The 27,587-nt window shown below is 41.3% G+C and overlaps 1 protein-coding gene across 1 annotated transcript in view; it reads right to left on the bottom strand.

Annotated features, from left to right (window-relative positions):
- LOC135507459 (cation channel sperm-associated auxiliary subunit beta-like) overlaps positions 1 to 26,623 on the bottom strand; it is a 39,017-nt gene extending 12,394 nt beyond the window's left edge. The window contains exons 1-15 of the mRNA XM_064926993.1: positions 26,603 to 26,623; positions 26,138 to 26,204; positions 22,961 to 23,049; positions 22,567 to 22,716; positions 22,376 to 22,430; positions 17,100 to 17,219; positions 14,148 to 14,300; positions 13,036 to 13,125; positions 12,509 to 12,639; positions 8,661 to 8,693; positions 8,493 to 8,559; positions 8,345 to 8,391; positions 8,106 to 8,258; positions 1,118 to 1,261; positions 790 to 934 (exon numbers count right to left, since the gene is read on the bottom strand). Of these exons, the coding sequence (XP_064783065.1) occupies positions 790 to 934; positions 1,118 to 1,261; positions 8,106 to 8,258; positions 8,345 to 8,391; positions 8,493 to 8,559; positions 8,661 to 8,693; positions 12,509 to 12,639; positions 13,036 to 13,125; positions 14,148 to 14,300; positions 17,100 to 17,219; positions 22,376 to 22,430; positions 22,567 to 22,716; positions 22,961 to 23,049; positions 26,138 to 26,204; positions 26,603 to 26,623 (1,465 nt within the window). The remainder of the gene's footprint in view (positions 1 to 789; positions 935 to 1,117; positions 1,262 to 8,105; positions 8,259 to 8,344; positions 8,392 to 8,492; positions 8,560 to 8,660; positions 8,694 to 12,508; positions 12,640 to 13,035; positions 13,126 to 14,147; positions 14,301 to 17,099; positions 17,220 to 22,375; positions 22,431 to 22,566; positions 22,717 to 22,960; positions 23,050 to 26,137; positions 26,205 to 26,602) is intronic.
- Positions 26,624 to 27,587: the final 964 nt, after the last annotated feature.

Genomic DNA, 27,587 nt, shown 5'->3' with positions numbered 1-27,587 from the left:
AAAGACATCATAAATCAGTTTTTAAAAACAAAATATTTTTCTGCCATTCGTAATATGCGCTAGGCTATCTATTGTGTAATGTCACAATCATTATTTTAAATCAGTTTTTTTTTCCGGGATCGGGCTCATAGACCTAGCCGTATTTATAAACTCAATGCGTATGGGTGTTTTGAATTAATCATCACCTTAGAAAGCGCTGTCCATTTAGTTGTTTGGCTTTGAAACAATATCCACAACGACCACGTTTTCCACTCAGTTTCAACCTGTTGTTGAACTTCTTTCTTCAAAGTGATCAATCACAGTGAGGTGAGTTTTAAAAGCATGACACTGTTTTGATGATAAGTGTTTGCCGTGATTTTCAATTGTATTTGCATTGATGTCAGTGGTTAGGTGGACAATAGAGCTCTGAGTACCAGGCCATTAGTGACCTGATGATCGTTAGCGAGTTGGGTACTACCAACATGTGTCCTGAGTGCATAAGAGGAGATTACTGTGACTCAACGGTCACGTGGAATTTAACTGCGGGCATGACTCATGACTGCCGATGTGGTGGTAATAGGGTCTCCACAACAGCCCTGGGCTCAAGCCTACATCCTGCAGCATATTCTTTAGGAGTTGATGGTGGTGTTCCAGGTTGTCTGTCCTGCAGTCACCCTGTTCTCAGAAGGGTTCCCAAACAAACACGGTTCCTTCCTGAGTAGTTACAAACTTCTCCAGGAGATTGGATCATTTGGGAAGCAAGACTGCAAGAAAAGATAACCTGGAACGTCACTGTTGTTGTTGTCCCACCTGACTTCATGATGTAGAGGTTTCCATGGTCAGTGAAGAACACTACCACGCCAATGACAGTACAGCTCAGCGCGTCTATCACGATCTGATTGTCTAGAGAGAACACCCACGTGAAGGTAGAGCCTCTATCTGACGATGTCCACACCTAAGAACAACGCAATACACAGACAGAGGTTGGGTAAGGGAAATGCATTATGGTATCAAATTCATCATACTTAGACAGGAACCTGAGTTTTCCTACCTCCGGTATTTTTTATTTTGCCAAGTTATTTGAAATCTGTGTGCGTGAGTATGCATGTGTGCGATGTATGTGTGTGTGTGCTGTCACCTCTGAGCCGTACAGGATAACATGGTTGTCCAATAGGAAGATCCCTCTGGGCTGGAAGTCTAGAATCACCGGGGGGAACTTGGTGTGACGCTGAAAGAGTTCCTCTGCCTTTACACCAAACACTGACACCATCGCACCCTCCTGCTGGAAGAGAGAGACAACACAATATCATTTCATGATCATACTATCTGGGGAAGGTGGATTTTTACTTGACTCAAATTGAATCAATCAAATCTCTCTCAAATAAAGCAAATGGAATCCACACTTAATGGATTGCACTCACTTTGTATGGATTGTGCTATACACTGAGCGTATAAAACATGAAAAACACCTTTCCATGACATAGACTGACCAGGTAATCCTTATTTATGTCAATTGTTAAATCAACTTCAATCAGTGTAGATAAAGAGGAGGAGACAGGATAAAGAAGGATTTTTATGCATTGAGACAATTGAAACATTGTGTCACACCCTGATCGGTTTCAGCTGTCTTTGTGCTTGTCTCCACCCCGCTCTAGAGTTCGCCCATCTTCCCCATTGTCTTGTCTGGTCTTACCAGCGTGTTTTCCTGTTTCTCAAGTGTTTGTTTCCTAGTCTTCCCGGTTCTTACCATTTTGCCTGCCCTGACCTGAGTCAGCCTGCCGTCCTGTACCTGCCTGACTCTGACCTGTTTACGAACCTCTGCCTGCCCTGACCCCGAGCCTGCCTGCCGTCCTGTACCTGCCTGACTCTGACCTGTTTACGAACCTCTGCCTGTTCTCAACCTGCCCTTTGTTATGAAATTATCTGAGAACTGTACTATCCGCGTCCTGTGTTTGCATCTGGGTCATATCCTGAGTCGTGATACATGGATTGTGTATGTGTGCCATTCTGAGGGTGAATGGGCAAAACAAAATATTTACAATGCCTTTGAACGGGGTCCAGTAGTATGTGCCAGGTGCACAGGTTTGTGCCAAGTTTCTCGTGTGTTCAACTAAAGGACATCCAGCCATCTTGGCACAACTGCGGGAAGCTTTTGAGTCAACATTGGCCAGCTTCCCTGTGGAATGATTTTGACACTTTGTAGAGTCCATGCCCTGACGAATTGAGGCTGTTCTGAGGGCGAAAGTTGGGGGTGAAACTCAATATTAGGAAAGATGTTCTTAATGTTTTGTACACTCACTCAATGTATATAAAAATATACACAGTAGCAGTCAAAACCGTTGGACACTCATTCCAGAGATTTTCTTTATTTTTTACTATTTTCTACATTGTAGAATAATAGTGAAGATATCAAAACTATGAAATAACACATATGGAATCATTTAGTAACCAAAAAAGTGTTAAACAAATTAAAATATATTTTAGATTCTTCAAAGTAGCTACCCTATGCCTTGATGACAGCTTGCACTCTCGGAATTCTGTCACTACAATGTAGAAAATAGTAAAAATAAAGAAAAACCCTTGAATGAGTAGGTGTGTCCAAACTTTTGACTGGTACTGTACATGAATCTATTTGACCATTTAGAAATGAAAGCATTTCCTGTATCTAGTACCTCCATTTGAAGAGGTCATACGTATTTGGACAAATTCACTTATAGTGTATTAAAGGAGTCAAACGTTTAGTATTTGGTCCCATATTCCTAGCACACAATGACCACATCAAGATTGTGACTCTACAAACTTGTTGGATGCATTTGCAGTTTGTTTTCATTTTGTTTTGGATTATGTTGTACCCAATAGAAATGAATGATAAATAATGTTTGTGTCATTTTACTCTCTCCTACCTAATGCTGCATTCGTAACGAAGTGGGAAGTGGGAATTTACCACATGCAACTGGGAAAAATCCACTTGAACGGCCCTCTAACTGGTAATTACTAGTGGGAAACGTGTCTATCATCCCTCAGCTCTGACCTTTCTCTCATGCTGGCCTCTGACGTCACCTACTAAGGAAATTACCTTGGCAGTTAAATGTAACAACAAAACATTAGAAAAAGCAATCTATTAATATGGTTTTTGAACTCTAAAATTTGTTTACAAGCATGATAGCTATTTTGTGGTTGATGTTGCTTGTTGGCCATTAGCCAATTGGCATTTCCCAACCATTTCATAGCGCGTGAATGCATTCAACTGGTATTTACGACTTCACAACTTGTAAATTCCCACCTTCCAAATGGTTATGAATGCAGCTTTGTATTTAATATATTGGGTAGAAAACGTAACATTATACTAGATTATCCACACATGTACCGTAAAAGGTACCGCTCAGTAACATGTGAGTTCCTATAAGTACCTCTGAAGTTACCTGATGTGTACCTTTGACCTTTTTGTACACCAGGGAAGGGATATACCACAACCAGACTCTTATTTTTGAGAGTGTGTGGATATATGTTTAACCATCTGGTGGTATTGCTGAGACATTAATGCACTCCAGATCAAAAGGTTGCTTAGGGCTAGATTCTATCAGATCCGTGCTAGTGGACAACCACATAGTGTTTTGTGGTGGGCGATGTCGGAGCTGGAACAGCTGGCAAATCCACAAGCGCCTCCTGGCTTTATACCAGAAGCAGAAATTACCATTGGCTGCACAGAGCTGCATTAAGAGAAATCCCATGCAGCTTTGTTTACAAGTTGAAACACTGGAATGTGATATAAATATGAATGAAAATATGATTTTCTTTAATGATTTTCAATTTTAGTGTCATCGTTTCTATATAGCCTACACTTTATTATTCTGAACTCTTATTCTGAGCCGCTCACCAATTTGACAGCTCTAATGTAGTAACATCTCTGACACCGTCAAAACACCAGCTATGTGGCTGTCGGCTATCGTTTGCTTATGCTGTTCATGCTTGTAGTGAAGAGGGCACGACAACACCTCTTTATTGCTGAAAAGATTCGGCATGGGCCCTCAGGTCCTCAAAACCTTCTACAGCTGTACCATTCAGAGCACACTGGCTGCATCACCACTTGGTATGGCAACTGTTTGGCATCTGATCGCAAGGAAGTTCAGAGGGTAATGCGTACGGCCCAGTACATCACTGGGGCCAAGCTCCCTGCCATCCAGGATCTATATACCAGGCGGTGTCAGAGGAAGGCCCTAAAATGTCAGACATCAGTCAGCCAACTCATAGACTGCATGGCAAGCAGTACTAATGCACCAAGTCTCGAACCAACAGGACCCTGAACAGCTTCTACCCTAAAGCCATAAAACTGCTAAATAGTTAGTTAAATAGTTAACCAAATAGCTACCCGGGTTATCTGAATTGACCCTTTTTGCACCAACGTTTTTGACTCATCACATATGCTGCTGCTACGGTTAACTATCTGTCATTTTTATTCCTAGTTATATGTACATACAGTGCCTTGCGAAAGTATTCGGCCCCCTTGAACTTTGCGACCCTTTGCCACATTTCAGGCTTCAAACATAAAGATATAAAACTGTATTTTTTTGTGAAGAATCAACAACAAGTGGGACACAATCATGAAGTGGAACGACATTTATTGGATATTTCAAACTTTTTTAACAAATCAAAAACTGAAAAATTGGGCGTGCAAAATACTTTTTGCCGAATACTTTTGCAAGGCACTGTATATACCTCAATTACCTCGTACCCCTGCACATGGACTCAGTACAGGTACCCCTTGTATATAGTCATCATTACTCATTGTGTATCTATTATTACTTTTATTATTACGTGTTTAACTTTTAAATGATTTATCTATTTCCTTTCTCTCTGCATTGTTGGGAAGGGCCCTTAAGGAAGCACTTCACTGCTAGTCCACCCCGGTTGTTTACAAAAAAAGGTGACTAACACAATTTGATTTTGATTTGATTGAATCTAGGCCTTAAGGTCAAGTGTCCCTGAGCACTTTTACTTTTTAGTTTTAATCGCACAATTACCGACTTGATTCTCGGCAACTTTTAGCAAAGGGCAGAAATGTTTTCATATTTTTTATTTTTATGTTTAGCTCACATAATATAATTGAAAGTACACATTAAGGTGTCTGAAATAGAATAAACGTGTCAAAAACAAATGTAGACATTCTTAAATGCATTTCTATAGCTTCCAAAATATATGTTTTTACAATGGAGGAGGAGTACCAAGATGGCTGCGCGGTGGCTTCAATACATAGCCCCCTGTTAGTCATCCAGGGTTTATACACATCATTGGTTGTTCTCCACCAATCTCTATTCGGCAGATTGAGCCATGAGTTCTAATCAGTGGAGGCTGGTGGGAGGAGCAAGGAGGACGGGCTCATTGTAATGGATGGAATGGAATTAATGGAACGTTATCAAACACATCAAACATATGGAAACCACATGTTTGACTTCGTTCCATATATTCAATTTCAGCCATTACAATGAACCCGTCCTCCTATAGCTCCTCCCATCAGCCTCCACTGGTTCTAATTATTGATGCTCGGGGTTCCGTGGCTAAAGCAAATATTACTGGGCAGAGGGCATCCTTGTCATGTCCCTCTTGATAACCTAAATGGATCAGAGATTTGTCCATTTGTTCGTATAGCTCACATGTGAAAACATGTGTTTTTGAAACACTTCACATGCGATCACGTGTTTTCAAATGTGCATTTCCATATGTTATCGCTGTTCAGCTAAAATATGACCCCACCTGGGATTTGAAATCACAACCTCTGGATTTGAGGTACGCTGATCTTTCTCGTGTGCCACACATTCATTCACTATAATACATCTCTGCACTTAGCAAAATAGTGCCATCTGCACTGCTATTTTAGTTATCAGTTATTCAGAATATTCTCTCATCGTTGATTTCATATAATTATTTCAGCCGTTTGAGAGTTTTCTGTATAGTTTTTCTAATGATGGTGGTACATATTATTCTGTTTTATGTTACTCCTGAATCACTATGATAAATATAATTGTTTATCTTGAGTGTATTTACTTTAAAGTCCAAAGTGTAGGAATACAGATGAAATCAGTTACTGATACAGATATGGTGGAGTATGTGAAAGGTTATGTGATCACATGGGAAAATCCACATGGAAAACCTTATGTGGGGAAACTTCAATATTTATTCTGCCGATTGTGTTGAAAAGCATTTCTTAAACAGAAGCAAACTGAATGAAACGGGGATACACATACCTGAATTTGTCCAATATAAACTCTTGTTTGCAACTGTTGGACTAATGATTACACCCTAGATCTGCTAGATGTAGGCAGGAGTGTGCAAGCCGGTATTGAATGTGTCACTGTCTGTCATTAATCAACTTTTTCTCTCGATCTGTGCACCTCTGTCGTAAACCTTCATTCATAGGCCAGGTTGTAGCAACCTCATGATGGGTATAGAGAAAATGTGAGTATAATGTAGGAAACTAAACCTATCTGGGTGAATGAATCATCCAATATGCTGTAATAGAAATAAGGCCATGTTCGTAAATCATCCTCCCTCATCTTAAACGGCTCCGGCCGCCACTGAATTAGAACCACAGTAATACAGTGGTAGCTATTTAAAACGGTGCTACTTTTTTAGCCAATTAAGCTAAAAGATCAACTTTAAAACATTCAGGCTATCCTAACTTCCAATTATCTATAAATTAAAACTATATAAATTTGCAGACATTTGCATGAAATAACTCACCGCGGTAACTCTTGAAACATTCAAGCTAGAGACACCAAACCAAATTTATCATGTTCAAGCTATCCTAACTTCAAATTCTTAAAAACTTTGATCAACTATAATTATATAACTTAACAATAATTATATAAATGTGCATACATTTGCATAAAATAACCAACCCACAGTAAGTCCTGAACCATTCAAGATAGACACCAAACCAACTTTCACATGTTCGGATACTTCAAATTCTATCCTAACTTCAAATTCTATAACACATTATAGTGTATTTTCTGTAAGCCAGCGACAAATAATAATAATAATAATCTCAATTTAATCCATTTTAAATTCAGGCTGTAACACAACAAAATCTGGAAAAAGTCAAGGGGTGTGACTACTTTCTGAAGGCACTGTAATGTTTATTTATCTGAGAATTTCGAATTGTCAAGAGGTGCAAAACAAGGTTTCCCTCTATCACTGAATGGATTTCTTAAGGCCATTGAATTGTTAGCAATAAAAATCAGATCAAATTATAAAATTATGGGGATAGAAATGAATGGGTTCGATACAAATGTATGCCGATGATTCAAGTTCAGACTTCTAGGTTCGGCCTTCTAGGCAGAGTTGCAAAGAAAAGCCATATCTCAGACTGGCCAATAAAAAGAAAAGATTAAGATGGGAAAAAGAACACAGACACTAGAGGAACTCTGCCTAGAAGGCCAGCATCCCGGAGTCACCTCTTGGCAATTTCTCACATGGAATAGCATTCATTTCTCAGAAAAAGAATAGACTGCCGAGTTTCAAAAGAAAGTTCTTTGTTTCTGGCCATTTTGAGCCTTTAATCGAACCCACAAATGCTGATGCTCCAAATACTCAACTAGTCTAAAGGCCAGTTTTATTGCTTCTTTAATCAGCACAACCGTTTTCAGCTGTGCTAACATAATTGCAAAAGGGTTTTCTAATAATCAATTAGCCTTTAAAATGAAAAACTTGGATGAGCTAACATAACATGTCATTGGAACACAGGAGTGATGGTTGCTGATAATGGGCCTCTGTACGCCTATGTAGATACTCCATTAAAAGTCTGCCGTTTCCAGCAACAATAGTAGTTTACAATATTAACTATGTCTACACTGTATTTGATGTTATTTTAATGGACAAAAAATGTGATTTTCTTTCAAAAACAAGGACATTTCTAAGGGACCCCAAACTTTTGAACGGTAGTGTATTTTGATTTGTTTAAACACTTTTTTGGATACATGATTCCATATGTGTTATTTCATAGTTTTGATGTCTTCACTTATTATTCTACAACGTAGAAAATAGTAAAAATATAGAAAAAACCCTGGAATGAGTAGGTGTGTCCAAACGTTTGACTGGTACTATGTATAAAGACAATATAGAAAAGATACCTCAGTGTGTGAGAGCAGTAGGCCAGTGTGTTGGTGACGGTCATGGAGGAAGGACAGGTAACGGTGTTTGGGGTTCTTCGCGATGTCAACAGCGGAGGCCTGGCACAGGAACCACCTCGTGAAGGGGTACTTACTGTACACACACCTAGAATGCTGACAATTGAGAAGCTCCGGTTGAAACACAAGGATAGACATTTGTATAATATCCATTATAAACAAACGCCCTCAATCACACCTACCAGGTTTTCACCTTCACCTTCATTGGAAATCAAACTGAGTGTGTCATCTAAACAAGAGAGAAAACCATTTAAAACGGCTTCCACAATGACAAAAAACATGTTATGAATCCGCATGGTTCATTTATTGGAGGTCATGATAAAGCCATACCACTGAAATAGATGCGATCTGTCACACATTGAGAGGAAAACCACAAGGTGGTGGCAGAGTAGTCCATCTATGAAGGAGAAACACAATGACTTGTTAACTGTTTTCTTGGGAGGCACTCTGCCCCTACTATATTTGAGAATAGCTTGAACAACTGACATGTTTACAGACCTGAGCCAGTGCAGGGAGGAACAGCAAGGTGAACTGTAATATTCAGAAGCAAAGATCAGATACCACAACACAAGCTGTAAGGACCATAAAGTAAGGACCATAAAGAATAGTAAGGACCATAAAGAATGTTCATGCCAATCAAATGGATCTGTGCACAAAGTCAAATAAAATGTTACTTGTCACATGCGCCAAATACAACAGAGCCAGTGAAATGCTTACTTTACAAGCCCTTAACCAACACTGCAGTTTAAAGAAAAATACCTACAAAAAAAAAGAAATAAAAGTAACAAATAATTAAAGAGGAGCAGTAAAATAACAATAGCGAGGCTATATACAGGGGGTACCGGTACAGAGTCAATGTGCGGTGGCACCGGTTAGTCGAGGAAATTAAGGTAATATATACATGTGGGTAGAGTTATTAAAGTGATTTATGCATAGATAATAAGAGAGAGTAGCAGCAGAGTAAAGGGGGGGGGGGGTGCAAGTAGTCTTGGTAGCCATTTGATTAGATGCTCAGTAGTCTTATGGCTTGGGGGAAGAAGCTGTTTAGAAGCCTCTTGGACCTAGACTTGGCGCTCCGGTACCGCTTGCCGTGCAATAGCAGAGAGAACAGACTAGGACTAGGGTTGCTGGAGTCTGACAATTTTTAGGGTCTTCCTCTGACACCGCCTGGTATAGAGGTCTTGTCCATTTGCTCTCATGCATGTTTCAGTGTTACATGTCTCGAAGCAAGCATAGAAATAATTTAGCTCGTCTGGAAGGCGCATGTCACTGGGTAGCTCTCATCTGTGTTTCCCTTTGTAATCTGTAATAGTTTGCATTCCCTGCCACAGCCAATGAGCGTCGTAGCTGGTGTAGTATGTTTCGATCTTGTTTGATGGTTCGGTGGGGGCATAGTGGGATTTCTTATAGGCTTCCGGGTTATAGTCCCGCTCCTTGAAAGTGGCAGCTCTACCCTTTACCCATTTGCGGATATTGCCTGTAATCCATGGTTTCTGGTTGGAGTATGTACGACAGTCACGGTGGGGACGACGTCACCTATGCACTTATTGATGAAGCCAGTGACTGATGTGGTGTATTTCTCATTGCCATTGGAAGAATCCCAGAACATATTCCAGTCTGTGCTAGCAAAACAGACCTGTAGCTTAGCATCTGCTTCATCTGAACACTTTTTTATTGACCAAGTCACTGGTGATTCCTGCTTTAATATTTGCTTGTAAGCAGGAATCAGGAGGATAGAATTATGGTCAGATTTGCCAAATGGAGGGCGGGGGGAGAGCTTTGTATGTGTCTCTGTGTGTGGAGTAAAGGTGGGTCTAGAGTTTTTTCCCTCTGGTTGCACATTTAACATGCTGGTAGAAATTAGGTAAAACTGATTTAAGTTTCCCTGCATTAAAGTCCCCGGCCACTAAGATCTCCGCCTGTGGATGAGCGTTTTCCTGTTTGCTTATAGCTGTATACAGCTCATTGAGTGCGGCCTTAGTGGCAGCATCGTTCTGTAGTGGTACAGTGCCTTGCGAAAGTATTCGGCCCCCTTGAACTTTGCGACCTTTTGCCACATTTCAGGCTTCAAACATAAAGATATAAAACTGTATTTTTTTATGAAGAATCAACAACAAGTGGGACACATTCATGAAGTGGAACGACATTTATTGGATATTTCAAACTTTTTTAACAATTCAAAAACTGAAAAATTGGCCGTGCAAAATTATTCAGCCCCCTTAAGTAAATACTTTGTAGCGCCACCTTTTGCTGCGATTACAGCTGTAAGTCGCTTGGGGTATGTCTCTATCAGTTTTGCACATCGAGAGACTGAAATTTTTTCCCATTCCTCCTTGCAAAACAGCTCGAGCTTAGTGAGGTTGGATTGAGAGCATTTGTGAACAGAAGTTTTCAGTTCTTTCCACAGATTCTCGATTGGATTCAGGTCTGGACTTTGACTTGGCCATTCTAACACCTGGATATGTTTATTTTTGAACCATTCCATTGTAGATTTTGCTTTATGTTTTGGATCATTGTCTTGTTGGAAGACAAATCTCCGTCCCAGTCTCAGGTCCTTTGCAGACTCCATCAGGTTTTCTTCCAGAATGGTCCTGTATTTGGCTCCATCCATCTTCCCATCAATTTTAACCATCTTCCCTGTCCCTGCTGAAGAAAAGCAGGCCCAAACCATGATGCTGCCACCACCATGTTTGACAGTGGGTATGGTGTGTTCAGGGTGATGAGCTGTGTTGCTTTTACGCCAAACATAACGTTTTGCATTATTGCCAAACAGTTCAATTTTGGTTTCATCTGACCAGAGCACCTTCTTCCACATGTTTGGTGTGTCTCCCAGATGGCGTGTGGCAAACTTTAAACAACACTTTTTATGGATATCTTTAAGAAATGGCTTTCTTCTTGCCACTCTTCCATAAAGGCCAGATTTGTGCAATATACGACTGATTGTTGTCCTATGGACAGAGTCTCCCACCTCAGCTGTAGATCTCTGCAGTTCATCCAGAGTGATCATGGGCCTCTTGGCTGCATCTCTGATCAGTCTTCTCCTTGTATGAGCTGAAAGTTTAGAGGGACGGCCAGGTCTTGGTAGAATTGTAGTGGTCTGATACTCCTTCCATTTCAATATTATCGCTTGCACAGTGCTCCTTGGGATGTTTAAAGCTTGGGAAATCTTTTTGTATCCAAATCCGGCTTTAAACTTCTTCACAACAGTATCTCGGACCTGCCTGGTGTGTTCCTTGTTCTTCATGATGCTCTCTGCGCTTTTAACGGACCTCTGAGACTATCACAGTGCAGGTGCATTTATACGGAGACTTGATTACACACAGATGGATTGTATTTATCATCATTAGTCATTTAGGTCAACATTGGATCATTCAGAGATCCTCACTGAACTTCTGGAGAGAGTTTGCTGCACTGAAAGTAAAGGGGCTGAATCATTTTGCACGCCCAATTTTTCAGTTTTTGATTTGTTAAAAAAGTTTGAAATATCCAATAAATGTCATTTCACTTCATGATTGTGTCCCACTTGTTGTTGATTCTTCACAAAAAATACAGTTTTATATCTTTATGTTTGAAGCCTGAAATGTGGCAAAAGGTCACAAAGTTCAAGGGGGCCGAATACTTTCGCAAGGCACTGTATGTAGACAGCTACAAAAAATACAGAGGAAAACTCTCCAAGTAGATAGTATGGTCCACAGCTTATCATCAGGTACTCTACCTCAGGCGAGCAAAACCTCGAGACTTCCTTAGATATCGAGCACCAGCTGTTGTTTACAAATATACATTGACCGCCACCCCTTGTCTTACCAGAGACGGCTATTTTATCCTGCCGGTACAGTGTATAGCCCACCAGCTGTATGTTACTCATGTCGTTGTTCAGCCACGACTCAGTGAAACATAAGATATTACAGTTTTTAATGTCCCATTGGTAGGATATAGTTTGTCCAATTTATTATCCAGCGATTGTAGAGCAAATGCAGATTAGCCACTCGTCGGCGAATCCTCACAAGGCACCCCGATCTCTTTCCGGGATACCTCTTCCGTCTTTTTCTCCTGCAAATGACGGGGATGAGGTTTCTGTTCTGGTGTCTGGAGTAAATCCCTCTTGTCCGACTCATTAAAGAGAAATTCTTCGTCCAGGTCAAGGTGAGTAATCGCTGTTCTGATTTCCTGAAGCTCTTTTCGTTCATAAGAGACGGTAGCAGCAACACTATGTACAAAATATGTTCCACAAAATGCAAAAAAGCGAACAAAATAGCACGGTAGGTTAATTAAGAGCTCATAAAACAGCAGCCACCCCCCAGTGCAATCTTTAATGGTGTAAATGAGTGTGTGTGTGTGTCTAGTACATTGAGAGTGCCTGTGACAGGGGAAAGGAGATCCTGGCTGATGAAGAGCCCCCGGTTGGTCAGCAGGAACAGGTGACAGTTGGTCAGCTTCAGGTCCACGATGGAGATCCCCGCACAGCCAGACACACACACTGTGGAGATAGCAGGTCAGTTACACACAGACAGTGGGGGATCAGTAAGTCAGAAAAAGTTAGTTCCCTGCACAGCCAGACACACACACTGTGGAACATCAAGAGACTGGTTAGCAGCCAGACACACACAGTGTAGAGGACAATGAGAACAGCCATTAAGGCCCTTTTCAAGTGATCTCTCAGCTCAGCTCACCTTGGGTGTGTGAAAATGGTATTAGAGTCATTAATAACCAAATAATACAGGACCGGCTAAAGACAATGCACTGAAAACTACTGTACAAAACACTCACTCACTGTATCGTTGTGTATCAAACAGCAGAATAAGGGATGTTGAAATACAATTCTAAGTAATACAGTATATATCAAAGCTGCAACGTGATAGATAAGATGCTCTACCTTCATTGATCAAGCTACATAGTGATCTTGTGGCGTTGAACCATCGTCCCTGAGCGGTGAAGGCAGATCTGGTGACACTGAGAATCACCCCTACAGTTACAATGGTAGAGGACAGAAGACCTCAGTAATGATCACTGACAAAGTCCTATGAATGAGTACAAGCAGGGGTAGAATTGAATTGGCATGTTTGAGAACTGAGATCCCCATGTGAAACTAATTTTAACAAGTGCAAATTGCTTTCAAGCTAAATTACCTGTGATGTGACAGTGATTTTTCTTCTAATTCTACCCCTGCGCAAAAGCATCCATTTCTGGATCAGTGGCCAGGCAGACAGGCATCGAGGCATTCAGTTAATGTTCGATTGACCATTACAACGGGCAAAACGAGTGACCTAAGTGACTTTGAGCGTGGTATGATCGTCGGTGCCAGGCGAGCCAGTATCTCAGAAACGGCCACCCTCCTGGGCTTTTCACGCACGACAGTGTCTAGGCTTTACCAAGAATTGGTAAACATCAAGTCAGCGGCAGTACTGTGGGCGAAAACAGCTTGTTGATAAGAGAGGTCGAACGAGAATGGCAAGAATCGTGCAACCTAACAGGCGGGCCACAAACAGACAAATAACGGCTCAGTACAGATCTGGTGTGTAGAACGGCATCTCGGGAACACACAACCCGTCAATCCTTGTTATGGATGGAAAAACATTGGCTGGAACATTGACAGCGACTTCAGTTTACTATAGTGGCCTTCGCAGTCCCCAGACCTCAACTGAATAGAGCATCTTTGGGATGAGATGGAATGGGCTGTTAGCAGCATGAATGTACCGCCGTCCAATCTGCAGCAACTCTGTGATGCCATCGCGTCAGCCTGGACCAACATCGCCGTAAAACGATTCTGACGCCTTGTAGAATGCCTGAAGAATTCAGGCTGTTCTGAAGGCAAAGGTGGATCCGAACCGGTACTAGGGTGTACCTAATAAACTGGCGGGTGAGTGTATACACAGGGCACATCAATGGCCTGTTTGTCTGCAGTTAGTTCTCTATAGTTAAAGTATGTTCTGTTTGTCATAACATGTTTGTGTGTGCGTGTGTGTGTATACAGTATGTCTTCCTCACCTGTGTGTCCTCCTGGAGCGAAGACAGGTGCCAACACAGCCACATCACCGGCACAGGGACTCTGGCTGACCTGTAGTTGCAGGACCCGGTGGAGATGTGGTTCAATGATACGAGACGACAACTCCTCCCCTATCGTCCACTGCAGGATGGGCTCTAAGGGAGAGATGCCATGGTCAATGCAATTCTGACAAACTTATAGAAATTCACACTCATACTGCTAAGATACAACCTTAAAAGGGCAAACATTAGTTGAAACAATAACAATGTGAACACCCCCCATCTGTTTTGTTAAAAAGCTGAGGGATGGGCCTGGAGAAATGTAACCACTCTCAAATTCAACATTGTTGTTTTAAGCATGTTTTAAGGCTATACAGTGTTTTTATTTTTTATAATGCTTACACATTTGAGTAAAACAAGCTTATAATTTGGGTTCTGATCGGCTTTGACAGTTGAACTAAGCACGGGACATTTATAAGTTATATTCTTCAAGAATCAATGGGTATACAGTGGGGCAAAAAAGTATTTAGTCAGCCACCAATTGTGCAAGTTCTCCCACTTAAAAAGATGAGAGAGGCTTGTAATTTTCATCATAGGTACACTTCAACTGTGACAGACAAAATGAGAAAGAAAAATCCAGAAAATCACATTGTAGGTATTTTATGAATTTATTTGCAAATTATGGTGGAAAATAAGTATTTGGTCACCTACAAACAAGCAAGATTTCTGGCTCTCACAGACCTGTAACTTCTTCTTTAAGAGGCTCCTCTTGTCCTCCACTCGTTACCTGTATTAATGGCACCTGTTTGAACTTGTTATCAGAATAAAAGACACCTGTCCACAACCTCAAACAGTCACACTCCAAACTCCACTATGGCCAAGACCAAAGAGCTGCCAAAGGACACCAGAAACAAAATTGTAGACCTGCACCAGGCTGGGAAGACTGAATCTGCAATAGGTAAGCAGCTTGGTTTGAAGAAATCAACTGTGGGAGCAATTATTAGGAAATGGAAGACATACAAGACCACTGATAATCTCCCTTGATCTGGGGCTCCACGCAAGATCTCACCCCGTGGGGTCAAAATGATCACAAGAACGGTGAGCAAAAATCCCAGAACCACACGGGGGGACCAGGTGAATGACCTGCAGAGAGCTGGGACCAAAGTAACAAAGCCTACCATCAGTAACACACTACGCCGCCAGGTACTCAAATCCTGCAGTGCCAGACGTGTCCCCCTGCTTAAGCCAGTACATGTCCAGGCCTGTCTGAAATTTGCTAGGGAGCATTTGGATGATCCAGAAGAAGATTGGGAGAATGTCATATGGTCAGATGAAACCAAAATATAACTTTTTGGTAAAAACTCAACTCGTTGTGTTTGGAGGACAAAGAATGCTGATTTGCATCAAAAGAACACCATACCTACTGTGAAGCATGGGGATGTAAACATCATGCTTTGTGGCTGTTTTTCTGCAAAGGGACCAGGACAACTGATCCGTGTAAAGGAAAGAATGAATGGGGCCATGTATCGTGAGATTTTGAGTGAAAACCTCCTTCCATCAGCAAGGGCATTGAAGATGAAACGTGGCTGGATCTTTCAGCATGACAATGATCCCAAACACAACTCCCGGGCAACGAAGGAGTGGCTTCGTAAGAAGCATTTCAAGGTCCTGGAGTCGTCTAGCCAGTCTCCAGATGTCAACCCCATAGAAAATCTTTGGAGGTAGTTGAAAGTCTGTGTTGCCCAGCAACAGCCCCAAAACATCACTGCTCTAGAGGAGATCTGCATGGAGGAATGGGCCAAAATACCAGCAACAGTGTGTGAAAACTTTGTGAAGACTCACAGAAAACGTTTGACCTCTGTCATTGCCAACAAAGGGTATATAACAAAGTATTGAGATAAACTTTTGTTATTGACCAAATACTTATTTTCCACCATCATTTGCAAATAAATTCATTAAAAATCCTACAATGTGATTTTCTGGATTTTTTTTCTCATTTTGTCTGTCATAGTTGAAGTGTACCTATGATGAAAATTACAGGCCTCTCTCATCTTTTAAGTGGTAGAACTTGCACAATTGGTGGCTGACTAAATACTTTTTTTGCCCCACTGTATATCATTCATTTGTAAGTCTAAAAATGGATGTATCAACTGCAGATTGTCCCTTTTCATTTTTTTACATTTACCCCCCAATTGGTACAGTCTTGTCCCATCGCTGCAACTCCCCTATGAACTCGGGAGAAGCGATGGTCAAGAGCCATGTGTCCTCCGAAACACGACCCTGCCAAGCCACACTGCTTCTTGACGAACTGCTCGCTTTACCCGGAAGCTAGTCACACCAATGTGTTGGAGGAAACACCGTCAGTCAGCTTGCAGGCACCGGGCTCGCCACAAAGAGTCGCTATAGCGCGATAGGACAAGGAAATCCCAGCCGGCCAAACCCTCCCCTAAACCGCACAACGCTGGGCCAATTGTGTGCCACCTCATGCGTCTCCAGGTCACGGCCAGCTGTGACACAGCCTGGGATCAAACCTGGGTCTGTAGTGATGCCTCATGCACTGCCATGCAGCGCCTTAGACTGCTGCACCACACGGGAGGCCCCAGAATGCCCCTTTAATGTAAGTCTAACTGACTTACTTACTGTAAGTCGCTCTGGATAAAAGCATCTGCTGAATTTAATTTAATATAACAATGTAAAATGTTAATAGGGGATAGATAGATAATATAGGAAATACTATCAATGCCTTTAACCATATTATCATTGTGGAAAACCCCATCTCTTCTCAGCTATCCGGCGTTATGATCATAAAGAAAAGATTGCCACCTAGAGGTAAACCGGCACCGCAAATAATCAGAGTACACTATTTTCTTTAGTCATTGGCAAAAATATCCAAATTCAAAACACCCAGTGCTTTGTCACAGAATCACAATAGGCCCTTCCGTCCCCTAGTCCAACCTCTGGCCACGTCCAGTAGTGTTCCCTTCAGTGTGTCCAGGATGGATCCCTTGCTGCTGAACATAGAGAAGCCATGGAACATACTGAATTCCACATACCACTCATCCACAGGTGCTGCCACTAGGGGAAGGGGGGGGGGAGACAGAGAAAGAGGTGCAGAGAGGGAGAAGACAGGTTTAAATAGGCCAATCAAGCCTGTGAAGGGCTGCTGCAAGTAGATATTGTAGTAGTACGTCAATATTTCAAGTAGCCTTGGTCTTCAAGTAATAGCTGGGTAGCCTGGGTACCGGTCTTTTTAGCTAACATTCCACTCCGTGGCACTCCTGTCATTTGCAAAAGACTTTTCATATTTGAAGATTGAAGAAAGGCCATTCTATCATTAATGAGCTTGAGATCACCTATCAGAATCCAAGATGGCGTAGCAGTCGGATGAGTGTTTGTCTCCCGTGTAAATAGTCCTAGTTTTTTTCGTATACATTTCGTATATATTTTAATCTCACTTTCCATCTATAAACTGAATATACTTTCCTGCAACCCGCCTCACCCAATGTGGTACGGATATGCTATTTTTTATACTTTAGAACCGGAACCCCCATCGGAAGCTAGCCAGATAACTAGCTACTAGCTAGTTAGCCATTGCTGCGGTCTTCACTGTTACCTCGGACACCAGCCAGCTTCAGCGCGTGCCAATACCTGCCAGTCTGCAAGCTCAATATCAACCCAGAGCATATCGGACTGCTTTTTCTCTACCACATCACCGGATTCCTGACGCAAGCTCTGGACCATTACGCCGGATCATGGCAGCTAGCTAGTAGCTGAGGGCTACTGCTGGCTAACGCCTCTGTCCCGAAGCAAGCACCAGTTAGCCTCTCCCGGTTAGCCGAAGAGGTCTACCAGCGAATTCTTGGGCTTCAATACCTCTTTTGCCAATTGGCATGGACCCTTTATTGCCGACACGGAGCCCCGCCGATCCATTATGACTGGTCTGTCGACGTAATCGTCTGAGGTGGTTTCAACAGGCTTTTCCGTTGCGATGTTGTCGAAGACCCATCTGCTAGCCCCGGCCCGCTAGCTTTCTGAATCGCTGTGTCTCCAGCTCGCCTAGCGTAGCAGCGACTACCGAACGGCTCCCTGACTCACCTATTGCTGCTCATTGGACTCTATGATCACTCGGCTACACACGCCTCTCCCTAATATCAATATTTATTTATTTAACCTTTATTTAGCTAGGCAAGTCAGTTAAGAACAAATTCTTATTTTCAATGATGGCCTAGGAACAGTGGGTTAACTGCCTGTTCAGGGGCATATGCCTTGTCTACTACTGTTTCGGTTAGTTATTACTGTTTTATTTCACTGTAGAGCCCCTAGTCCCGCCCAACATGCCTTAGATAGCTCTTTTGTCCCACCCCCACACATGTGGAGACCTCACCTAGCTTAACTGGTGCCTCCAGAGACACAACCTCTCTCATCGTCACTCAATGCCTAGGTTTACCTCCACTGTACTCACATCCGACCATACCCTTGTCTGTACATTATGCCCTGAATCTATTCTACCACACCCAGAAATCGGGTCATTTTATTCTCTGTTCCCAACGCACTAGACGACCAGTTCTTAAAGCCTTTAGCCGTATCCTTATCCTAATCCTCCTCTGTTCTTCTGGTGATGTAAAGGTTAACCCAGGCCCTGTAGCCCCCAGCACCACACCTATTGACCCGGCGCTCTCATTTGTTGACTTCTGTAACCGTAAAAGCCTTGGTTTAATGCATGTTAACATCATAAGCCTCCTCCCTAAGTTTGTTTTATTCACTACTTTAGCACACTCCGCCAACCCTGATGTCCTAGCTGTGTCTGAATCCTGGCTTAGGAAGGCCACCAAAAATTCTGAAATTTCCATCCCCAACTACAACATTTTCTGACAAGATAGAACTGCCAAAGGGGGCGGTGTTGCAATCTACTGCAGAGCGAGCATGCAGAGTTTTTTCATACTATCCAGGTCAAACAATTTGAGCTTCTACTTTTAAAAATCCACCTTTCCAGAAATAAGTCTCTCACCGTTGCCGCTTGTTATAGACCACCTTCAGCCCCCAGCTGTGCCCTGGACACTATATGTGAATTGATTGCCCACCATCTATCTTCAGAGTGCGTACTGTTAGGTGACATATACTGGGATATGCTTAACATCCCTACAATCTAAGCTTGATGCCCTCAATCTCACACAAATTATCAAGGAACCTACCAGGTACAACCCTAAATCCGTAACTATGGGCAACCTCATAGATATCATCCAGACCAACTTCACCTCTAAATACACCTCTGCTGTCTTCAACCAGGATCTCAGCGATCACTGCCTCATTGCCTGTGTCCGTAATGGGTCCGCGGTCAAACGACCATCCCTCATCACTGTCAAACTCTCTCTAAAACAGATAATGACCTCATCTCGTCAGTAGAGAATGCCTGGTTGCTATTTAAAGTGCTTTCCTCATCATCTTAAATAAGCATGCCCCGTTCAAAAAATGTTGAACTAAGAACAGATATAGCCCTTGGTTCACCCCAGACTTGACTGCCCTTGACCAGCACAAAAGCATCCTGTGGCGTACTGCATTAGCATTGAATAGCCCCCGCGATATGCAAGGGAAGTCAGGGAAATCAATATACACATATATATACACAAACAATATAAGATTAGCCTTTTCAAACAGAAATTTGCATCCTGTAGCACTAATTAAACATTTTTTTGGGACACTGTAAAGTCCATGGAGCATAAGAGCACCTGCTCCCAGCTGCCCACTCCACTGAGGCTCAGAAACACTGTCACCACCAATAAATCTACGATCATCGATAATTTCGACAAGCATTTTTCTACGGCTGGCCATGCTTTCCACCTGGCTACCCCTACCACGGCCAACAGCTATGCACCACCCGCAGCAACTTGCTCAAGCCCTCCCCCACTTCTCTTTCACTCAAATCCAGACAGCTGATGTTCTGAAAGAGCTGCAAAATCTGGAACCCTACAAATCAGCTGGGCTAAAATTATCCGCCGAAAGTTTTGCAACCCCTATTCCTAGCCTGTTCAGCCTCTTTCTTATCGTCTGAGATCCCCAAAGATTGGAAAGCAACTGCGGTCATCCCCCTCTTCAAAGGGGGAGACACTCTAGACACAAACTGTTATAGAACTATATCCATCCTGCCCTGCCTTTCTAAAGTCTTCGAAAGCCAAGTTAACAAACAGATCACCGACCATTTCGAATCTCACCGTACCTTCTCCGCTATGCAATCTGGATTCCAAGCTGGTCATGGGTGCACCTCAGCCACGCTCAAGGTCCGAGACGATATCATAACCGCCATCGATAAAAGACAGTACTGTGCAGCCGTCTTCATCGACCTGGCCAAGGCTTTCGACTCTGTCAATCACCGCATTCTTATCGGCAGACTCAACAGCCTTGGTTTCTCAAATGACTGCCTCGCCTGGTTCACTAACTACTTCTCAGATAGAGTTCAGTGTGTCAAATCGGAGGGCCTGTTGTCCAGACCTCTGGCAGTCTCTATTGGGTGCCACAGGGTTAAATTCTAGGGACAATTCTCTTCTCTGTATATATCAATGATGTCACTCTTGCTGCTGGTGATTCTCTGATCCACCTCTACGCAAACGACACCATTCTGTATACATCTGGCTCTTCTTTGGACACTGTTAACAAACCTCCAAACGAGCATTAATGCCATACAAATCTCCTTCCATGGCCTCCAACTGCTTTTAAATGCTAGTAAAACTAAATGCATGCTCTTCAACCGATTGCTGCCCACTAGCATCACGGTTCTGACCTAGAATAAGTGGACAACTACAAATACCTAGGTGTCTGGCTAGACTGTAAACTCTCCTTCCAGACTCACATTAAGCATCTCCAATCCAAAGTTAAATCTAGAATCGGCTTCCTATTTTGCAACAAAGCCTCCTTCACTCATGCTGCCAAACATACCCTTGTAAAACTGACTATACTACAGATCCTTGACTTTGGCGATGTCATTTACAAAATAGTCTCCAACACTCTACTCAGCAAATTGTATGTAGTCTATCACAGTGCCAATCATTTTGTTACCAAAGCCCCATATAGTACCCACCACTGCAACCTGTATGCTCTTGTTGGCTGGCCCTCGCCACATATTCGTCGCCAAACCCACTGGCTCCAGGTCTTTGCTAGGTAAAGCCCCGCCTTATCTCAGCTCACTGGTCACCATAGAAACACCCAACCGTAGTACACGCTCTAGCAGGTTTATTTCACTGGTCATCACCAAAGCCAACACCTGCTTTGGCCACCTTTCCTTCTAGTTTTCTGCTGCCAATGACTGGAACGAATTGCAAAAATCACTGGAGCTGGAGACTTATATCTCCCTCTCTAACTTTAAGCATCAGCTGTCAGAGCAGCTTACCGATCACTCTACCTGTACACAGCCCATCTGTAAATAGCAAACCCAACTACCTCATCCCCATATTGTTATTTTTTTGTTGCTCTTTTGCACCCCAGTATCTCTACTTGCACGTCTATCACTCCAGTGTTAATGCGAAATTGTAATTATTTTGACTCTACGGCCTATTTATTGCATTCCCTCCCTAATCTTACTACATTTGCACACAATGTACATAGATTTTTATATTGTGTTACAGACTGAATGTTTGTTTAACTTGTGTGTAACTCTGTGTTGTTTTTTTGGCGCACTGATTTGCTTTTTCTTGGCCAGGTCGCAGTTGTAAATGAGAACTTTGTTCTCAACTGGCCTGCCTGTTAAATATTTGATCCTGATTCGGTAACAGTCATAGCTATCCTCCAATCAAAGGTTATGCAAATATTGGAACTCGTTTTTTAAAAGCTCATTTTGGAACTTTTTCACTTTTGGTGTCTGGTTGCTAAGCAACAGTTTGTTGTTGACCAGATGAAAACCAGTCTGTAAAAAGTTGCTCGCTCACTTCTAAATTCAAAAACTAAATACATACTGCAATTACAATCACAAAATGTCTTAGCTTTCCGCTAGAAAAGTATAAAAGCTAAATGTTTATTTTTTGTACTTTGTTGTAATTGTAATTCTATTTGAGGCTCCACATGTTGTCATGGAAAATATTATATATACAATGTTATTCCCAACAACCAATGAGCAACTCCGCTGGAAATCCAGCTGCATATTGACCGTTGAGATTCTCTTAGGCAAATGACAGGAGTGGAATGTTAGCTAAAGACTGGTTCCCAGACTAATAGATTGGCTCATTAATGAGAAATAATGACACCTGTGTTGATAGTTATGTTGTATCTGGGGACGTTCACTCTCCAGGTGGATGCATTCTAACAAGCAGAGGGAAAGCACACATAACACATAAGAGAAACAGATAGAAAGTAGAAAGTCACTGAATTCAAGTAATTACTGAGACCATTGATTTTGTTTTATGTACCATTTAATCCTAATCTTAGGGCATCTCACCATAATTAATTTAAAGGAGAAGGTGGCTGAGTTAGTGCTGTTATAGATGGCCATGGTGGGCAGGAGACCAGATGATGTGTAGAGCTTCAGTTGGTTCTGGTACTGTCTAGCTGAGCCACCTGGTTTCTTCCGTAGCATGCAATCCACCACCTGGAATGAATGAGATAGAATGGCAATCACAAGGACAGACAAATTACAATGGTTTGTTTTTCCCCCCTGAAAAGTTACTTTGTACGTTTTCCATTGAACATGACTTTTAAATCTAGAATGAGGCTTTATCTGGGTCATAGAAACTGGCCCTAAAATTATTCATCATAATTCTGGGACACAGCATTTGTTCCAGGCAACACAAGGGGGCGCCAGATGTTTGATGAGAGCTGCAGGAGCAACATACCAGATTGTCCAGGCCGAGGTACAGTCGAACCCTTTTGCTATCCATATTTCCTGACACACACTGAAATAGTTTCTGTTGCTCTGGGTCATCTGGTTCATCTGTGTCATTTGTTTCATCTGTGTCATTTGGTTCATCTGTGTCATTTGGTTCATCTGTGTCATCTGGTTCATCTGGGTCTAAGTGCATCAACGTCATGTAAAGAATAAATCAAAAGAAGTCTGCCAGCTAGAAAAACCGTAATCTGTTCACATCCAATGCAAATAACAGCCCTATGCATCATCAAAATTGGTGGAATTAAATGGTGCCTATCTTTTCCATTAATTTGGGATTGATGCATATGTACACACCACTACATATTTATTTGGACAGTGAAGCTAAAACGTTTCATTTGTCTCTACAGTCCAGCATTTTGGATTTAAGTTTTTAAATCATATGAGGCGCCAATACCTTTTATTTGAGGTCATTTTCATACATATCTTTTACTGTTTAGAAATGAGTACATCAAGCCTGTTACTCTACAAACTTGTTGGATGCATTTGCAGTTTGTTTTGGTTGTCTTTCAGATTATGTTGTGACCAATAGAAATTAATGGCAAACAATATATTGTGCCTTTTATTGTAAATAAGAAAATAATGTTTCTGAATACTTCTACATTAATGTGGATACTGTCTTGATTATGGATAACCATGAATGAATCATGAATAATGATGAATGATTAAGTCCTGTGGGCAGATTCTGTGTGCAGAAAGATTATCCAAGACATGCTAACCTCTCACCACTACCAAAAATGGGGGTGGTTAGCATTTTTGCGTGAGGGGCGTAAGATATTTATGCCTCTTTCTCACTCATCATTATTCATAATTCATTCATAATTATCCACAATAATCCGTCACCTAAAGTAGCAGGCGTAACAAGGCGCCTGAGCGTAGTCCCCACATCCGTTGTTCAGGGGAAACAGAAGTTAGGTTGAAAATACTAAACCTCTGAAAAAAGGAAACATCCTCCTCCTTTCTGCCGACCCTGCGGAGAGTGAATAACATTCCGTAATCATGACGAGGGTATGAAGTTGATTTTGAGTCCAACCCGCAAAAATACCTCCAAATGGTACCACCTCCCAAGGCCAAACACAGAAGATATACATTCTAGAGCAGTGAGAGAATGCTCTATAGCCTACTTTGTCTTTTTTTCACATGATTTTATTTGATATTTAATCAACAATACAAAACATACACACACAAAACATCAACTACATCACTGCCCATACCCACTAACCCTCACCCCTATCTCCAGCGCTCGTATCACTTTCTGCCACATGGCGTCAAACTGCACGATTTTGTTTCTTTCCGTCGCCCACTCACTTTACATTTTTAGATAGTAAAGCATTTGACCTTTCCCTTGCGTAAACAACGGAGGTTGATTTCCAGTTTTTACAGATATGTTTCTTAAAGAGTTTTTTATTTATTTAACCTTTATTTAACTGGGCAAGTCAGCTGCAAATGATTGATAAGAAATGTATTGTCCAACCCATCTGGTATCTTACTGCACCCTCATATGCCATGTCTTGAAATATACAGACAGACAAATTAAAAGTAAATTTACATTGTAATACTTCTTTCCAACTCCGCCCATTACTTTTGGACTTTATAAACATTCCCAGAAGGCATTAAGTGTGTGCAAAGCTGTCAGAGTGAGCAAAGGACATTTGGCAGCTTTGAAGAATCTCAAATATATTTTGATTCGACACTTTTTTGGTTACTACATGATTCCATATGTGTCATTTCATAGTTTTGATGTCTTCACTATTATTCTACAATGTAGAAAATAGTAAAAATAATGAAAAATCCTGGAATGAGTAGGTGTGTCCAAACTTTTGACTAGTACTGTATGTTGTGCAGAAAAAAAGTAAATTATGAATTATTTTGTCTTAGTTAAGAACAAATCGGTATTACTGAAAATAAATACAAAAACATTGGGAGCCATGCCATTCTGAAGAGGTTTATTTTACCTCTAAGATTTATGGGAAGATTATTCTATTGAATTAAATATGCTTTCATATTGTTAAGTAATGGGATAAAGTTATCTTTACAGTGCATTCGGGAAGTATTCAGACCACTTCACATTTTGTTAAGTTACAGCCTTATTCTAAAATTGATAAAATAGTTTTTTCCCCCTCATCAATCTACACACAATACCCCATAATGACAAAGCAAAAACAGGTATCGCAAATAAAAAAATTCTAATATAACATTTACATAAGTATTCAGACCCTTTACTCAGTACTTTGTTGAAGCATCGTTGGCAGCAATTACAGCCTCGGGTCTTCTTGGGTATGCCGCTACAAGCTTGGCACACCTGTATTTGGAGAGTTTCTCCCATTCGTCTCTGCAGAGCCTGTCAAGCTCTGTCAGCTCTGTCAGGCTGAAAACTTATGTAACTGTGATACTTTAGCTTTTTATTTTAAATATGCGATACCTGATTTTGCTTTGTCATTATGGGGTATTGTGTAAAATGTGTGTAAAATGTTGAAAAAGTCAAGGGTTCTGAATACTGTCCGAATGCACTGTACGTACATTGTACATACTGTATATTTTAAGATAACAGAGGCGACATTGCCCCCCCTACCCCTCCCCCTAATTTGATAGTAGTAGTAGGGTGGTAGATGCCTAGTCTCCCTTGTGGCTCTGCACAGGTGCCTACATAGTACATAAACCACAGACATACATAATTTACACACAGAAGTCAGCTCAGACAGATCCAGCTCAGAGGCCCAGCTCATGGAAAATGAATGTGTTTTTGCAACAAATGTTGTGCATCGTATCGCATCAAATCGTTCTCTAATCAAACCAAATTGTTTCAAACAAACCTATCATTGCTGTATTGTATTGGAGCACATCCCTTGGGGACCAAATACATAAAGTGCTTTCATTTCTAAAGAGTAAAACATAAAAAATAAAAAAGTGACAATTTACTGTCTCCTCATATGGAACATGTGATCTCGAATCCAAAATGCTGGAGTATACTATAGAGCAAAATTCAACATTTTAGCTTCACTGTCCAAATAAATAAATACACACCATGCCTGGTAAGACATGGACTTATCCCCTCATTATAATTATTTTGGAGTAGAATGTCCTTTCAAAACTAGCTACTTTCTTTGACACAATATGATCAGCTTACCTGATATGGTGTTTCCAAACTGCACCCTGACTAACAAAATGGTTATGATGAATATAACTTGGGTCACCTACACAAAAGATTAGGAAATGTCATTTGTGTCATTCATTATTAGTTAGCTACAGAACGAAATGCGTTTTCACAAGCCAAAATCTAGGTTTAGGACACATTGGGAGTCTGTACCTACACAGAGGGCTTCCTTTCGCCAGGTAGCAGGCTTTTTTCCGATAAAAAAAATTGTAAAGCCAATAAATAAAATTGGCACCGTACAATTGTCCAGAAGAAAAAATCCCATTGCAAAATTTGCCTATCAGCTTTTTAGCCTATTAATTGATGGATTCAACAGTCTATGTAAATACATTTGACTGATCATGCCTAATTTGTATAATTTTGTGGAATTAACTTGGTGCATGTGTACACTATATTCCTTATGTATCTTTTTTTTTTTTTTTTAAATCACACACATACAGCATACAGATACAGAGCCATTGAGTGGAAAATATGTCAGACTGTGCAAGAGCTACTGCTGCGCTTTCAAGACAACTGGGAACTCAGAAAAATACGAGGTAATTTCATGACGTCAGTGATCTTCAGCTCGTAAAGTCAGTGCTCTACAGGCCGGAGTTGGATGACCGTTCAAAAACAATTTTTCCCCCAGGCAGGCTTCATCAGCGCGTCACACTTCACTTTGCAACGAGCTGGAGGCTCATTTTTCAAAAAATGTATTTTGAAAACATACTTAACTGTTTAAATCCTGAACGTTTTAATATATATTACGAGGCATGTCTTACATTGCTTCAAGTTAGCCTATTAGATCTCCTCTTTCTCCATTTCTAGCGAATATTTTCATCTCTCACATGAAACCGCTTGAATGAATGTGCAGTGCCCTCTCGACAATGGTGTTTTCCCGCCAATTGCATTATGGAACGAACATTCCTGCGTAGCCTACTGCCTTGTGTGCATTACTGCGTTTATAATCTTAATAAATAGTAGTTTATCAACTTTAAGCTACATGTTCTGATCTGTTGCATCAGGCTCATTGCTTTTTAACGTTTTTGTTTTATGCAGCATAGGCCTACTGGTTGTATTAATTTGGGATCTATCTTCCCACAAATGTCCAGACTGGAATAGACAATCTTTCTCGACAAGCTGACCAATAGAATAGGTAGCCTAAACTTTTCTACTATAGTAGATTCACATAGGATAGTGATTTTGCTGTTCATTAACTTACCCATCTTGTTGGCTGAGGAAAAGTAAATGTCGACAGTTATTTTAACATGTTCAAAGATATTTACCTTGATTAAAGGTCGATTAATCTCCATAGTCTGTCGCTCTACAGAGCTAGCAATTTTCGTCGTTGCTTCTGTAATTTATGTATAGTTTCAGTCAACTAGCAAAACATTTACAACTTTTTAAAATATATATTTTGCTACACTACAGATGATTGACAAGT

Source organism: Oncorhynchus masou, chromosome 21 (genome assembly GCF_036934945.1).
Source record: "Oncorhynchus masou masou isolate Uvic2021 chromosome 21, UVic_Omas_1.1, whole genome shotgun sequence".
NCBI classification, from domain to species: domain Eukaryota; kingdom Metazoa; phylum Chordata; class Actinopteri; order Salmoniformes; family Salmonidae; genus Oncorhynchus; species Oncorhynchus masou.
Note: the sequence above shows the minus strand (reverse complement) of the source record. Positions and strands in the feature narration are given on the sequence as shown.